Source organism: Athene noctua, chromosome 27, assembly GCF_965140245.1.
Source record: "Athene noctua chromosome 27, bAthNoc1.hap1.1, whole genome shotgun sequence".
Lineage (NCBI taxonomy): Eukaryota > Metazoa > Chordata > Aves > Strigiformes > Strigidae > Athene > Athene noctua.
The window spans coordinates 8,001,345-8,017,436 of record NC_134063.1 but is presented as its reverse complement, the minus strand read 5'-3'; the positions used below and the strand labels follow the sequence as shown (position 1 = coordinate 8,017,436).

Genomic DNA, 16,092 nt, shown 5'->3' with positions numbered 1-16,092 from the left:
TGGTGATTTCTTCCATCAGCATGGCAAGCAGGGAGGTGTTCTGGGGGTCCATCCACTGCTTAATGAGTGGAGTGAAAAGATCCTAGGCTGGATCGCAGCATAGACAAAGGAAAATGCAAAGGAAGTTCCTGCTGCAGGAAGTCATGTGCAAGCAAGAGTGGTTTTCATAAAAAGTTGGGGGCTCCATCCTCCACATTCACCCTTTCAACTGGTGTTTTGGGCTTTTCTATCAGCAGCATGGAAAGAAACTCGTGCTGATAAAGTCAGCAGATGACCCCAAGATTGAAGGAGCGGAAATCAGCAGGAAGGCTGGGCCATGGTGCAGCTCAATCCAGAGGAGTGCAAGGTTGCACATTCAGCACAAGGAGCACACTCCCAAATGGGCTGGGATGCTCCTGGCGCAGCACTGGAATCAAAAGGGTCAACGTGATTCTTGCACATCACCCCCTCTTTCTTCTTGCTTCAGGCTGAGCCTCCAGCTAGTGTGTCTGCTCAGGGCAGAACTGGTGGGGCATCCCTAAAAGATCAGAGGATGAAGAAACTCTCCTTGTAAGGGGCTATAAGTAGCTTTGCAAATAGCTGGCAGCAGCATGTGAGCAGTCTCAGGGAAGAGGTATCTGACAGGAATGAGCTCTTTGTCAGGGAGATCTGCAGAGAGTGTGGGGCAGGTAGGAGGCAAATGCTTTTGATTGCAGGAGTGCCTGCCGCAGATAAGCAGCTGGGAGAGCTCAACACACTCACCCATGGGGTGCCAGGTCCGCTGGACCAGGAAAATATCGCTAATGCCCCTTCCACAAGCACATCAGGTGCTGCCTAAAAGGCAGGGTTGAGCGCTGTTCCGGTGAGACAAAACCTTGTTCCTTACTCTGTCCTAGCACCTGGCTTGTTTGGCGTTTCCATAGCAGAGAGGACGGGGTACCTGTGAGGCACGGCTCGCTTTCGCAGCGTGTCCTGAGGAGGACTGGCTCGTGGAAGTTGCCTGAGCTGCGTCCCAGCCCTTGCTGCTGCCCTTACAGCACCCTCTCGCTTCTGCCCCCCAACAGCTGCCGAGCTCCTGCCTCAAGACAAGTCACACCTCAAACACTGCTCCCACCCCACGGCGAGTCAGGCCACGGTCCCACAGCCTGGGGGACGTGGGTCCCCTCCACTCCATGCAATCAGCTCAGCAGGGTGGGGCCCCACGTCCCCCTCAGAGCTGCTGCCGCCCGACCCGAGGCAGGGGGTTCCCAGCTCCGTGGCTGGGGGCAAACAGGGCTCCCCCTCATCTGGACGCCCGCACGAGTGAGAGTTCCTCTTCTGCAGGGCTCCCCGCTGCTATCTGCACAGACACAGGCTGAGCTTTATCTTGGTACTTCTCTTTTGCTGCCGTTTCAGTTCAGATGTTCTTTCTGTGAAATGAAGGGGGATGGGGGAGGGACACCCCACCCTGAAACATTTCTCATCTCTTTCCTTCAGATCAAGACCACAATCTGCTTGAAACTGCCTGATAGCTGCTGAGTGTTGGGCTTGGAAAGACGAGGGGAGATACAGGGGTCAGCTGCAGCCCTCTGAACCCTCTGCCAGCCCCATGGCCATGGCAGGTTTCACAGATGCCGAGGTGAGGCACCTGAGCAGCAGAAGCCCTGGAACCCTCCACAGCCCACCCCTACCGAGGCCAACAGGAAGGCAGAAGCACCTCAGCCCCAGAGGGAAGAGTTTGTCTGCAGTCTGGGACACCCAGAGAGGAGCAGGCCAGAAGCAGCCTGGAGCCTGGCTCCCTAGGTTTGTGGCCACTCCTGCCCTGAGACCGCCGGGTCCTGGGAGGGCATCCAGCTCCACATTGTGGGCGAGCATGAGCAGCTATGGGAGAAAGACAGCGTTACAAATGCAAGATAAAATATCGATGATTTCTGTTGAGGTTTTCCTGCTGTGCTGCTGCACAGTTCTGATTAAAACTTGTATTTTCAGACATTCTGATTAAAAAAAATCCCTGGGTGAATTTCTGTGGAGACCTCTGCCTGGTGGGCCTAGTCAGGCAAGCCCCAGGCTGGTGGGGTCATGAACAGCTGGCATCTCCATCTCTGTCCCATGAGGCTCCCTCCCCACCCACCCATCCTGTCCCGGCCATGTGGCCCCAGCACAGCCCAACATCAGCCAAAGCATCCAGTTGCCTGCAGGTGTTTTTCTGCTCCAGGAAGGGTGGAGTTGTGCTGGTTTAAAAATGACTGATCGCTCCTGGCACTTGGTTGGTTGCATTTCCTAGCTTTGGTCTCTTCTGCTGTGCAGCAGCAGGCAGTCATCTTTCCAGTGGCACATCCCAGTCCCCGACGTGGCAGGTTGCTTTTGGCCCCAGAGGAGCTGAGAAGAGCCAGCAAAGCCCCTCTGACGTGGGCTGACACCAAACTCTGGAGATCTGGCCCTTCACAGTGCTCAAAGAATTGTCCCAGGCACAGTTGTTGTGCCTGATGTCAGTTCATTGAAATTGGGGGGTGATGATGGTGGTTGTCTGTAGGAAAAGAGTCTCTGAAGTGCATCTCTGGGTTTGAAGGAAGACAAGAATATGAAAGTTTTAGGATCATCTCTGTTAGCCCACAATAATGACCTTAAATGTAAAAGTTTTATTGATTATTTTTTTTTTAGGTAGCTTTTCTTCAGAAAATTGCATTCCCTCAATGCAAAAACATTAAACAAAAAGCAAACAGTTTTATAAAACACACACACCCCCACACACACCCCAATATAATTACTTGGAAGTCATCCCAATAAAACACACCTTCAGTGGGCCAGCCCAGACCCTGTCTCCCATGGTGTCACATCTCTCCCTCCTTTGCAACAGGTTTGAGATTTTAACCCTTTGGCTGATCTGCAGCGAAATGTGTTAAGCATTTCCAGGACACGAGCCCTTAGCATCCCTCCAGAGCGAGCATACCACAGATGCAAACTCCCGAGTCATGCTTGTTCTTTACAGTGTGGCATTTCATGCAGCTCCTGAGAGCCACAGGCAATTGCCAGAGAAGAGATTCCTCCCCTCCCTAGGTCTGGATCTTGGCCTGGGTAGCTCAGAGGGGCTGGAGAAGCTGGACCAGCTCTGTGCCTGGTCTCCAAATGCTGTGCCCAGCACCGGTTCTCCTCCTGCACCTGGGTAAGCTCAGCTTTCCCCCAGCATCTTCTGCCCTGTAGCCACGTCTCCAGTGAGCAGCCACGTCCCCAGGAGGGAGTTGCACAGTGCTCCCACCACCCCACACAGTGTGGCATGGCCAGCTGTGGCATGACCAAGGCCACGAGGCTGCTCCAGAGACCTGACTGGAGCCTCTTGCCTGGGGACCCCTAAAATCCCTCATGTGAGCTCATCAAGATTGCTTTGCACCCTCTGGGGCTGGGCCTAGCTCAGCGCCAGAGCAGTGCCCACAGGCTCACAGCTGAGAGCTGTTTCTTCCCGTGTTCGTGCAGGGATGGCAGGGAGGAACCAGTCCTCACCCAGGAAATGGGGCAGGGAGGGCCCAGCGTAAACAGCAGGGTGATGCCTGCGCAAGGGGGAGCTGGCAGGGGTGTGGTGCCAAGCACCACAGAGAGGAAATCGGCTGGTTTGAAAGCTAACCTGAGTGCTGCAGAGGAAGGCCATACCTCCCTGTGGTTAGCGCTGCCTGGCTGGGGCAGGGGCAGTGCGTTTACTGGCAGCTGGGCTGGGGCTGCTGCACTGTGACGAGAACGCAAATTTACCCCCAACTCTGCTGCTTACCATCATGTGCATCACTCCCTCCAGCTGCTGTTTTTCCTCTCTGCCTGTAATACATAAGAATACTAAGCAGTTCGGGGCAGGGAACTGCTGTCTGGTTTCTCCTGTCTGCACCATAGCCTGGCTCTGGTACTGACCCACCGTCTGTTACAGAGTGAGAAGTAAATTGAAATGGCCCTGGGCATCTGAGCTTGGAGCGTTGAGCTCAGCACCACTGGGATCAAGGAGAAAACAAGACCTTTGCACAAGGCTACTGCAGGATACAGACTCGTGGAGAGAGCTGCTGCTCACAGAGAGAAACTAGGGATCAGAGCACAGGGGAGTCCTGGATTTGGGAGTAAGGATTTAATTAAACAAAACCCCCGATGCCCAAGGACTAGCACGCAGGTTCGCCCCTGCTCCCAGACCTCTCTGCCCGAGTTCATACAGCCCTGCTACGAGCCCACTGGCTCTTCTGATGTGCTGGAGACTGCAATGGGCAGTGAGAGAGGTATTTATTTGTCTGTTGGCTTGTTTATACCTACACACATACTTTGATTTTATTTCCAGGAACTGTTTCAGGGGTTTTCCATTCTCATACCGCAGCTCCCCCTCAAATGCCTTCCTCCCAGCAATGCAGCCCCACTGCCTCCCTCCCGGGACACTTGCCCTGTCAGCTTGCCCGTGTGCCCCCAGCACGGGTACCCTGCTGTCAGCTTGCCCAGAGTCCCCCAGCTTCCAGCCCTGGCTGGGAGCAGTGAGACCTGTCCCAAGCGGACAGGGAGGAAGGGCTGGGAGGTTGTGCCTCTCTAACCTGTGAGCAGGGTGCCGGAGGTCACCTTATCCAAGATGGCAAAATCAGCCCAGCACCTGGTCGCCGAGCACACTGCAGACAGAGGTGACAACAGCACCTAAGCACTGTGCTAGTGCCAGGCCTGGGATCACTGCCCGCGCGGGGCATGTCTGCCATGAAGCAGCACCCTCACTGCTTGCCAGATGGGTTTTTAGGACAGGTCTTCCCCCTGATCCATTCTCCTTTGATGGGAGCCTTGGAGCTGTCTGAGCTTTTTAACCTGAAATCACACTCAGCAGGAAGCAAAGCTAGCATCAGATTTTGGACAGTTTAAACTACTTCTCACAGGCCTGCCTTGGGACTTGTAACCAGAGACTGCTCCAGAGATGGTGACTGAGGATTAAGGGAAGCCTGGTTTTCTTCAAGTGACGTGCAGGGCCCTGAGGAGTGTTGGCAGAGAGTGCCCCGTGGAATGTGCACACAGACAGGGGTTTTGAGCAGAAAAGTCTCCCATAGCAGGACCAATAATTCAGGTGGAGTGGAGTGGGGTGGGGGGAGAAGGGTGCAGCACTGAACCTCCATGTGCTAGTTGTTCTCTTGCCTTTGTCTGTTGTGTTTTTTCACAGTTCCTGACTGCAGAATTTCCATCAGTTCCTGGCTGCAGTTACAAGCCCAAGTTTATCTAAACCAGGGTTTATTTAAACCAGATACCTGCAGAGAACCTGCAGTGACCTCAGACAGAGCTTCTGGGAGGACTCCTACCTAGGTGAACCAGAGATTAAAAGGCAGTATTACCCCCTACCTCCCCAGTTCTCCCCATCCTTTCAATTGCAAATTGTTCGTCTGCACATTAGAGGAATATGTTTTGGAGTAGCTGCTTTGTTAAGAACAGCTAGCAACTGCCCACAGCTTCACTGGGCATGAGAGGAGAGGAGGGCACTTCTCCAGCTTTAGCAGCTGGCATGCTGGCCAGAGGTCTCCCAGCCCTACCTTGCAGGTGCTCACACACGCCAGTGGCACTTCCACACTCCTGGGCTCTGTCCCTCTTGTCACATATAAGCACAGCCTCTGGGGATGAGTGGTGGCCGTGGCCAGGCACTTGCCTGCTGGTTTGCCCCTGAGCCAGACTTTGGTGCCAATGGGGCAAAGCAAGGGAAAGGGCTGGACTTCAGGGCTCAGAGGAAATTTCTGGAGGGCATCTGAGGCAAGGTTTAATCTTGACCAACACTCAAAATAGGAGGGATGAGGCTGGGTGTGGGAGCAGTGCAGAACCTGGCTGTGCTCTCATGACAGCTTTTGTCCTTCTGGCAGCAGAGAGGCCTCATGGCTCCAGTGCAGCATGCTGCCACCTCCTCTGTGGCCCCTCTGCTGTGGCTGTCCCCAGCCCCTCGGATGCTCTTGTGCTGGAGCAGAGTCCAGAGTTGTTGAAAGTCTGTGAGCACGAAAACGATATCCTTCCAGGATGCAATATGCAATCCCTCCTGAGCAGATCAGACACTTCACACAGCATTAACCCTAATAGATTTACACTTTGCTGTGGGCACCCAACTGCCAAGGCAAGCCCCAAGGAGTGAGAAACAAGGCAGCAAACTGAGACAACCGGGAAATGGGGAGAATTAAGGTAGATAAGGGCTAGGAAGTGTGAATGGGAAGGACAACTTTAAACAGCACAGGATTGTATAGCACAGCTCCCTCTGAGCTTACAGCCAGGGAGTCAGGCAGCTCTTCATACAAAGGACAGTCTCATCTGCCATCACAGGACAAACTTAGGCAACTGGAGACCCAAAGATCAGAGGGAAAGAGCAAACAGTCACCAGCTAAGGCAGTGTGAGAGCCAGGAACAGGAAGAACGCAGGTGTCCTGAGCCCCAGGTCCGTGCCCTTGACACAAAGATTTGGTCACCTCTTTGAAACAGGGTCACCAGGGACAGCCCAGTGGTGGCTTCTGTTCAGGACCACAAGGCCATGAAGGGACAAATGTAGCAGGATTGGTGCTCAGTTTAACATTTAACCAAATCACATTTTGCTAGGGGCAAGGTAAAGACAGCAATTGCAGCCCAGTTTGCAGGAAACTCAGGTCAGGGAAGGGGGAGAGCAGAGAATCCCGAGCAGAGTAGATGAAGGCTTCCCCTGGTCCCGTTGGAACAGGTGTGACAGTGGCCAGATGAGCTGCAGAGGGGAAACCATAGAGGGGAAAGTGCATCTGCGGTCATCGCGCTTGCCAGCAAAGCATGAAGTGACCTGGCCACCCCCAGGAGCAAAGTGCATGAGCTGCTGAAGGTACAGTATAAGAGAGCCTGATTGCCAGAGCGCGAAGACACCAGGCTTTGAAGCAGGTGGATGTGACCTGCCCTGCAGCCAAACTGTGGGAGAAATGCTAAATCACACCTCAAAAATACCCCAGGACACCTCTCCTGGTCAGCATCCCTGAGGGTTTGGGACTGTGGCACACCACGCTCTCTCTGCCCTGGCCTTTCTGTCCTGCTCTATCACTCATAAATCACAGCCTCAGGGCACGTGGGGCACGTGAGCAGGCTGGGGCAGCAGAGATGCAGATAGACCTGCAGGGATGCAGCACTGCTCTGATTAGCACAATCAGGGCATCACACATGGTTTCCTGGCTGCTGGGTACAGCTGGTCCCAGAGTATAAAACCAGCCCTTGGGCACTAGGAGACTCAGACTTCCACGCATCTTGGAAGGCGTGTCTTGCTGTGAGAAGAGATGTGCCAGCCCAAGCCACTGCTGGCCCTGCTGCTCCTGCTTTCCTGCCCGTGGGCCAATGCCGGTAAGCTGGGGCGCCGCAAGCTGCTGCGCGTGAGGCTGCTGGTCTGGGCTCTGGCCTCAGCAGCCACCGGCTCATCCTGTGGTGGGGTATCGTTCAGGTGCTCTTCGGGGTCAGATTGTGGGCGGCCACGAGGCTCAGCCCCACTCCCACCCTTACATGGCATACCTGAAGATAGACATGTTTGCCTGCGGAGGATTCCTGGTGGCCCCTGACTGGGTGATGACGGCCGCACACTGCCTGGGGTGAGTATTTCACATGGAGCTTTATCCCCTTCTTCCTCCCCTAACCTAAGAGGTCCATCACAGGAGTAATTTTGGAGTAGGTTCCTCTTCCTCCTGTGCTGAGCAGCTCTCTCCACTTGCCTGCAGAAGGGGAGGGACGTGGATGAGACCCAACCTGTTTTTCCCCTCTCCCCTCTGCTGCCATGGCCAGAAATACCACGGTCATCCTGGGGGCTCACAACATCCATGAACCAGAAGCGAGCCAGCAGGTCCGAGGCGTTCTCAGTTACCACCAGCACCCGGAATACGACCCCAGAACTGTGTCTAATGACATCATGCTGCTCAAGGCAAGGCAGTCCTGCAGCGGGCGGTGGATCAGAGGGTCGAGTGGGGCTGTGGGTCTAGCAGGGTCTGGGCAGAGCACATCCTTGCTGTTAGCTCCTTCTGCAAACCATCAGCTGCTTCTGCCCATGAGTGCTGGAAACAGGCAGGAATGGGAGAGACCTGGGAGGGAACCGTGGCCAGGGCTTGGAGCCACATGCCCCATTCACAGCAGCTCACCAGCGCTTACAGTGCTCTATGTGCCACCAGACCTCCCCTGCCTCTGCGCACAAAGTGTCCTTCAGCCGTCCTGCTCACAGCCTTCTCCAAAAACCTTGCTTTCTCCCAGCTGACAGCAAAGGCCACTCTCAATGACTACGTCAAGACCATTCCACTGCCCAAGACCAGCAGCGACCTCCCCACGGGCACCAAGTGCAGCATAGCCGGGTGGGGCCTGATCGATGATGACCGGGCGACCGACAAGCTCTTTGAAACCAAAGTCTCCATCTATAGCCGCAGGAAATGCATCCGGTTCTATCCACATCTCAACACCGGCATGGTCTGTGCCGGCAGCTTCCACGAGCTCAGGGATTCCAGCCAGGTATGGGCTGCTGACGGGCTGGGGGCTTGGCTCTCTGGTAGCAGGGGCTGCTGCTGGCACAGACCCAGCTGGCTCCCAGGAGAGGTGGCAAGCACTTGATTTATGGCTCCCATGTGGACTAGCTCCCTGGGTGCCCTGACACCACGGTCCCTGTGCAGTCCCAGGGGTAGAGCCCCGGCTCACCTGCTCCGGACAGCACCTCCAGCTCCATGGGTGTGTGGGGCAGGAGCAGAGCCTGGGCAAGGAAGGACCAAGGTGAAACTTATTCCCACAGGGGAGAGGCCTCTAAAACCAGTGTCTCATCTCTCCTCAGGGAGATTCTGGTGGGCCCCTGGTATGCAATAAGGTGGCACAAGGCATCGTTTCCTTCGGGTATGACACCCCACCTGGTGTCTATGCCCGCATCTCCAGCTATCTGCCCTGGATCAAAAAAACCCTGAAGAAGTAGCAGCAGTAGCACTCGTTCTGGCATTGGTGCAGCCCTGGAGTCTTTACTGGTTTCTTCCTGCCCCTGCTGAAGGCTTGGCTCCCTCCTCTCTCCTTGGGAACCTGAGTGACCTGAGCAGTGCACACGAAGGTTCCCTTCCCTGCCTGTCTCAGGCAGCCAGTTCAGGGCCGTGTTAAACCACCCTGACAGAAGCAGGGATTGTCCCAGATGGCACAAGAAAGAGGCTGTGCTACAGCAGACCCCATTTCCCTCAGAGATAACCCTGTCCCTGCTTGAACCCTGCTGCAGTTAAAATACCCACAGTAAACTCAAAGCTGCATTTCCCGACGTGTGTATTCTTTCTTGCCTCTTGCCCCACGGAGAAGGGAGGGTCGGTCTAGCTGGAGAGAGGTCAGCTTCTTGGGACAGAGGCCGTCATAGCTCTGTGCCCAAGGAATTGCTGGCAGACTTGGAGGACAAGAGCTACAGTTGCCCTTCCTGGGACCATGGGGATGAGTGTGTGGCAGGCAGAGAAACTGCCCAGGTAGAAATGGTCTGGGAAAAGCAATGTGCACACACTCCATTCACCAACTCCAGCAACGTCACCACCCTCCTGGGAGCAGCTGACAGCCAGGACGTGTGTGTCAGCAGGTACTGGGGGTCAAAATCTGCCATTCCCTGCAAAGTAATGACTGTCCCCTCCACGGGGACCTCCTGCCTGGGTGATGTTGCACCCTAGGACACAGGGCAGCCAAAACAGCAGGCTGGGTCACGGGGGAAACCAGGCTAATCTTTTCAGCTGTTTGAGGCTGAGGCTCCAGCAGGTGAAGGGAACCAGACTTTTTGTGGACTGTGCTGTTTCTGACCTTGGGCACAGTGGCGGCTGAGATCCCAGGGACAGGGCTGTAGGGTCCCTGAGAGGAGACGTACTCAAAGTCCCTGCTGTTGCATACCAGTGCTTCCAGTCTTTGCCTCTGCCATCCTCCAGCAGCCACAGTCCTGCATCTCCTGAACAGCAACGTGATGTCCTGGGTAGAGACATTGATAAAGCCTCTGACAGGATTGTACTGAAAGGGTGGATAAAGGACATGGGTTTGCAAAAGCACCTGACCCCATGCCACTTCCTCCTTTCCTCCCATGCCAACTACAGTGGGAGAAGGCAAGGGTGAGTCCTAGCTGGAGCTGTCTGCCTTGGAGCTTCTTGGCATGTTTCTGTCCCTCTCAGGAGGGCAAGCCCAGCCCCAGCAGCACCCCATGAGCAGAGACTGTTCTAGCAGTTGCACAAACCCAAAAGGGCTTCTGGCTCTCCCCTCAGATGAGTGATGCTCAGAGGTGAGCTGCTTCTCCCCACAAAGGATGTTCTAGCACCATTTTCAGACAGCCACTGCACTAGAGTCTGAGTAATTTGCACCAGCCTCTCCTTCCATGGTCTGCACTGGGTGTAAATCAACCCGCATAAACTCTAAGCCCTAGTCTCCTTTATTGCAGATAGTTTCTGATGGCATCTCTCATATACAGGCAGGAGAGTACTAGACGCTTCCCTGGAGGAGATGACAAGGGGTAGAGACGGGGCACTGGTGAATAACTGAGCTGCAGAACTCCCTGGTGCAGGATGACAGATGTCTGTGCAAGTTCCAGAAGCGATCAGACAGGTTTGCATCGGGGAAACCCAGTGGCAAATTTTAAACATAACAGAAACTGTGTGCAATTCAAGGGAACGGGATGTTTGCCCCGTTCTCATAGTCTTTCCAAAGCTCCCATTAGCCACCCCTGTGAGAGGGAGGAGATGGCCTGAAGTCCAGCCCTGGGCATCTGCTCTTATGTTCTCCCTGTTCTTACCAGGGATGAAGGGAAACTATGTCACCTTTGACTTCAGCACCCATGCCACTCTGGGGAAACAGAAGCGTCCATGGTTTGGGCTTCTGCTAACAGCTGCTATCAGCCTGGAAATCTGCTGCAGCTGCTTATCTGAGTAGTACAAATCTTTGTCACGGCAGGGTTTTCCTTGAAGCTCCAGCTGCTGCAGTCTTTGCACGAGAATGGCATCTTTTAGCTTAAAAATGCATTTTGCCCTGTGGCACGGGGGGGGGGGGGGGGGGGGGGGCAGATGGGAAAGCAAATTTACTGGCAGTCAGGTCAGTGAGGGCAGCAAGGACGTATCAGCCCCAGTTCGTCACAGCCAAAGGCAGGAACGTCTCGCAGACATGCTCACCTTCCGCCTCTCGCCTGTGCACTGGTGCCAGCTGGGGGGCAAAGGGACATCCTGGGGGCTGGGGTTGGGGGGACTGTGTTCAGCTACTGCGGGGCCTGGTCCAGGGAAGACGGATCCCCACCATGCACTGTAGAAAGGCACCTTGGCACTTGTTTGGCATCTAAAAATCTCTACCTGCCAGGGTGGGGTCAGCACTGGCTGCGATGCCCTTGGACATGACTCTTCCCAGAGGAACAAGACCAGCTCCAGGGAGACTTGCCATTGGGTTAATCCTGGCCAGTGAAGAGGCAGAATCCCAAACCTGTATCTCTGTCTCCATCCACCCTCAATGCGTCAGAAGGAAAGTGAGCCCTCACCCAGGGTCAAGGAAGAGTCTTATTGTCTCCTCTCACACTGCCTGGTGAGAGACAGCGAACTCCCTAATTTAATGGTGAACAATTACATCTGGAAAGAAACACATAAAATCGTGTCTTTTGCTGTACAAATCAGAGCCCTAAGTCAGCAGCTGGAGACCTTGTGGCAGCAGCAATAGTCACGCTGCTGTGGGCCACACTCCTGAAGCTGCTGTAACAACTTCTTGCTCTCACATAGCCACGGCCAGCGTGGTGTTACAGATGCACTCACACCAGTTACCCAGTTCTACACCTACAGAGAAAGAGCAGAAGGGCCCTCAACTGCCACTGCACAGTCTTTGGAACTGGTACATTGAGTGAAAGAAATCTTGTTCTTGTAGGGCTCATGATAAAATCAAGAGTTTGCAAGTGCAAAACGACAAATAAGAGACACAAGGGAAAAGGACACTGGCAGGCAGTGATGAGGGTAGGTATGCTCCCTGCAGCTTCCAGTTCAAAGGCAACGGGTTAAAATTGGCTCTGTGTTTAGAAGGACGTCAGATACCCCAGATCAGGCCCAAGATGAAGGTGGGTTGATGCCCAAGGCTAAGGCTGACTGAATTCCCCTCTCAGATCGCTGAGGCTTGCAATTTGCAGATAGATTAATCAGATGAGTCTGACTTCTGTGGTTTCCTGGAGTCTAGTCTCAGGCTATAAAACCTAGCTGGGAGCAGGAAGAGACCCCAGCTGCAGCCTCACCTCCAAGAGATCCACTGAAGCCAAGAACGCTATGATGAAGCACCTGCAGAAACTCCTGCTCTCCCTCCTCCTGGTGACAAGTCCCACAGCCAAAGCCAGTAAGTAGAGCGGCCTGGAGGCGAGGAGAGGGATGGGGAAAGAAGAGTCCCAGACAGCGTATCCTGTGCGTGTCCTCCGCTCCCCTCATCCTCAGTCCCGTCCATTGCAGATTATTCCAGGAATCGGATGGAGGGAGGAGGTGAAGCCAAGACCCACTCCACACCCTACGTGGCCTATCTGCAAGGAAAGAACAACCATTTCTGTGGAGGTTTCCTAGTGGCCCCGAACTGGGTGATGACAGCGGCTCAGTGCTTCGTGTAAGTTTTTGCTATGTTCATACAGCACCTGGCACAGCAGGATTGTCACACTGCCATGGTCGGGGTACCATCTAGATGGAGGTCTAACAGTCTGACTGCTTCCTTCATGGCTGTGGCCAAACTCTTCCCTGGCAGGGAGTACAGGCTGCACTGCTGGGGCAGGGCAAGGCTGTGGGGGCCTCCACTGCAAGAGCAGGGCTGTGTCTGCAGCTCCCCCTTGAGCCATCCTTCCCCACGTCCCTCCCCAGCTCACGTTCAGATACTTACCTTTATTTTGTTATTCCCCCTCCATGACTCATTTTATTCTTCCCAGACATCAACAATGAGAAGCCAGACTGGCTTCTTCCCCTGCTGACACTGACCTGCTGGCACAGCAGGGATTGCCGGTGTCAGGCTTTCCCCTTTCTGCCACAGATCTCTAAGACTGATATCAGAATTAATAATCTCTTTTGAGCAAGCTGCTTGCCCAGCTCTCTTCCATTCCTCTAGCTGAAGAAACTGGGGCATGGACACGCAAGAGGTCTTTTCTAGACGTGCATGATTCTGGGCACAGCCACGACACTCCTCAGGCCTGACAGCTTTGCCCCGGTGCCAGTAACCCAGGCTCAGGGCCAGTCCCCACATCTGAGCAGCAGAAAGGAGGATCAGCAGAACCCAGGAGCCCAGATGCCCAAGCCCCACCTGCTAGATTGAGAGGGACTCCTACCCGTACCCTGGGTGTCCCCCCTGCCCTCCAGGCAGCCCCTTCTGCAGATGATGTAGAGGCCAATAAAGATACTTTGGCCCAGAGCAGGGTCCTGATTTAGAAATCCCTCCTTGGCGCCATGGACCTCCATGAGCCTGTGAAGCCTGGACCTACAGTCCACACATCTTAGTACACCGCAGCAGCACCGGACCAAGTCCGCTCAGCTCGAGACCCAGAGGTAAAGTAACCCTTGCAGAGCAAGCCCTGGTCTGTCAGGAACTTGCTCTGCCCCTTGGCTGGGTAGATTTATTGGCAGAGCTCCTTGCTCCCACCATTCCTCTTCAAAGCCCAGACAGTCTGTCCTGTCCCTGTCCCTGGGAGATGTGCCCCAGTGTTACCAGGGAAGACAGGAGAAAGCCAATGACATACTGCGCTTGATTTTACCAGACACAAGCCTCTGACTGTCATCCTTGGAGCCCACACAATCCAGAGGAGAGAGGAAAGCTGGCAAACATTTGAAGTCCAAGAGTACCACTGCCACCCAGACTTCATGAGCCCTAAGAAGGGAAATGACATCCTCTTGCTGAAGGTAACTACCTGCCTGGAGCACCTGCATGGTCCCATCGGCCCAACGTGCAGGGCTGAGCTGTAACCCTGGAGCGGGAAGGGACAGCCTTTGTCACAAAGCATTTACAGACGAGGCACTTATTTCTGTATTTCCTGTCCCCTTTCCTAGCTGAAAGGCAACGCCACCAGCAACAGCTACGTTAGGACCATTTCCTTTGAGAAATCCAAAGTCCCCGGTGGGACTGTGTGCAGCATAGCCGGCTGGGGCTACAAAACACCGGCTGCCACGTTACGCGAAGCCACTGTCACCATCATCAAACAAAGGGACTGCCTTAACCACTACCCTGGGATTGCTGACAACTTGATTTGTGGCCGCAGTGGATCCGCTGGGGTACCTGAAAAGGTCAGTTTCTGACTTGGGGAGTAGAAAGCTGCAGGGGAGGTTTTAGCCAGGTGCTAGGCACAAACCTGATATGGGCTAAAGAACTTCACTGAAAAAGTACTGTCTAAAATTGCTTCTTGTTGTCCCCTCACTCTCCCCTCCCCTGCATCGGGCTATGCTTCCTCACCAGCATCCCTCTCTCTTGTCCTGGCACAAGAGGTGCCCTGGGTCTTGACCTCCAAGGATCAGACTCTCCAAGGAGCAGCAGCATTCCTGCTGACTGCAGGCATCATGCTTGTGCTCACCCTCAGTGAAGCAAAGGGACAAGGGGAGCCTTGTCTTCCCACAGCAGAGGACCTAGAAGTCTGCAACAGCACAACAGGACAACAGCATGGCCAAAGAGGGGCTCGCCCAAAGTCTCCCAGCTGGTCTGAGTGCACGTGGTAGTGCTCTGCAGCCAGCAGAAGGGCAGAAAGGAAACGATGCTTTAAGCTTCAGCATTTGCCCAAATGTAGCTGTGCTGGGTCCCAGGCAAAACTGCCAATGGTCCCTTTTGGACCCAGAGCCACCAGCATCCGTTGTGGGTCCAAGCTTTTCCTGAGGAAGCTCTGTCCTGGTATTTGCAGCCTCCCTGTTCTTTGCAAACGCTCCCTCTTCCTGGGGACCCCACATAAATCAACCCTGATTTCTCTCCCCCTCCATTTTACAGGGGGATGCTGGGGATCCACTCGTCTGCAACAACAAAGCCTACGGCATCTTCTCCTATAGGCATAACAATTGGCCCGGTTTCTACACACACATTGCTCCTTACCTTCCCTGGGTCAACAGTGTCATGAAGTCAGCATGACCCTACTCTTCCTCCAGCTGCTGCCCTGGAAAACTCATGCTTCATGGCCCCACACTCACCTGCTTTTTCTTCCTTTCTCCCTGGGAAACATCTTCCACTGATCCTCATGGACATGGCAAGGACTTCTCTCTGGCAAAGCCAAACTATGGAAGTGGGGGGCTTGGTGCAGAGATTGCACCTTGATCGTTTGTTCCCTGTGCAAGCTAGGGAGTGCCCATTTACACAGTGCATGCTCCCACACTTTGCTGCTCTGATTTACCCCTTTGTCAAGCTGCTTGTGGCTACAGCTCTAGAAAGGAAGCATCAGGACAGCCCTCAGTGGGGGGACAGTAGCTGTTGGGACGTCTGCCGCCCTCTGGGGAAGGCAACACAGGTAGATCGGTGGATCCAAAGAGCAGCCTCCTCCCTGCCCCTTGTACTTGTGACACCAGATGCCTGGGCCCCCTTTGCCCAAGATCTGGGGTTAGAGAGTTGCCCCAGCTCCAAGAGGACACTCTCAGCTCCTGCTTCAGTACTGCTGCTGCTGTCCCCTACCTCTGAAACCTGCTGCCTCCTTTCTCCCCTCTTGCTGTAGCTCCAGTGTTGTAAGAAAACCAATAAATCGCATCTGCATTTGAGAGCCTTTTTCCCTCTGTGATATGGATTTCTCTCAGCTGCTGGCTCCGGTCCTGAACAGCTCAGAAGAAAGTCACTGCTTAAACAGCTGAATCCCAAGCTGGGAGCTTCTACCCTAACCAGTGGCCTCCATTTACTGTCCCACCTAAACCCCTGAATAGCTGTCAAGCCTGATTTTCAGGGCAGGGGAAGCCTCCTGGCCTCCTCTCCCCAGCATGGAGTGCTCAGGCAAGACTGAGACAGGCGGTAATCGGTCAGTGCCTGGCGGGAGATCCCCCCCGCATGCTGCAGTGGGAGCCAGCAGGAGGGAGCTGCATGGGATCCCCGGGGCTGTGGGCATGCTCACAGCCCGTGTCCACAGGTGCGGGGCAGGATTAGTCCATCTCATCAGAGGGCAGCCTGCGCACAGAGCTCAGCAGAGCCGGGAGCTGAGCCTAGGCTCCAGCCCGCATCGTGCCCAGAGCTCGGCAAGACAATCTGACGCGGGGCTGTGCC

At 54.6% G+C, this 16,092-nt stretch overlaps 2 protein-coding genes across 2 annotated transcripts; both read left to right on the top strand.

The window, feature by feature from the left end:
• Positions 1-7,208: 7,208 nt before the first annotated feature.
• Positions 7,209-9,081, top strand: LOC141970835 (mast cell protease 1A-like). Its single transcript, XM_074927717.1, has 5 exons — positions 7,209-7,272; positions 7,370-7,514; positions 7,705-7,840; positions 8,164-8,415; positions 8,729-9,081. Exons 1-5 carry the CDS (start codon positions 7,209-7,211, stop codon positions 8,861-8,863), a joined length of 732 nt encoding a protein of 243 aa, XP_074783818.1. The 3' UTR covers positions 8,864-9,081.
• Positions 9,082-12,179: 3,098 nt separating this feature from the next.
• Positions 12,180-14,982, top strand: LOC141971142 (duodenase-1-like). Its single transcript, XM_074928293.1, has 5 exons — positions 12,180-12,243; positions 12,354-12,501; positions 13,634-13,775; positions 13,923-14,144; positions 14,845-14,982. The coding sequence occupies exons 1-5, from the start codon at positions 12,180-12,182 to the stop codon at positions 14,980-14,982; spliced, it is 714 nt and encodes a 237-aa protein (XP_074784394.1).
• The last annotated feature ends 1,110 nt before the right edge of the window (positions 14,983-16,092 follow it).

Bases quoted from the DNA above. Each gene is read 5' to 3' on its own strand.
- LOC141970835 (XM_074927717.1), top strand. From the start codon at position 7,209: ATGTGCCAGCCCAAGCCACTGCTGGCCCTGCTGCTCCTGCTTTCCTGC. The intron at 7,515-7,704 runs GTGAGTATTTCA...TGCCATGGCCAG, and splicing joins ACGGCCGCACACTGCCTGGG to AAATACCACGGTCATCCTGG. The intron at 7,841-8,163 runs GCAAGGCAGTCC...GCTTTCTCCCAG, and splicing joins ATGACATCATGCTGCTCAAG to CTGACAGCAAAGGCCACTCT.
- LOC141971142 (XM_074928293.1), top strand. From the start codon at position 12,180: ATGAAGCACCTGCAGAAACTCCTGCTCTCCCTCCTCCTGGTGACAAGT. The intron at 12,502-13,633 runs GTAAGTTTTTGC...TGATTTTACCAG, and splicing joins ACAGCGGCTCAGTGCTTCGT to ACACAAGCCTCTGACTGTCA. The intron at 13,776-13,922 runs GTAACTACCTGC...CCCCTTTCCTAG, and splicing joins ATGACATCCTCTTGCTGAAG to CTGAAAGGCAACGCCACCAG.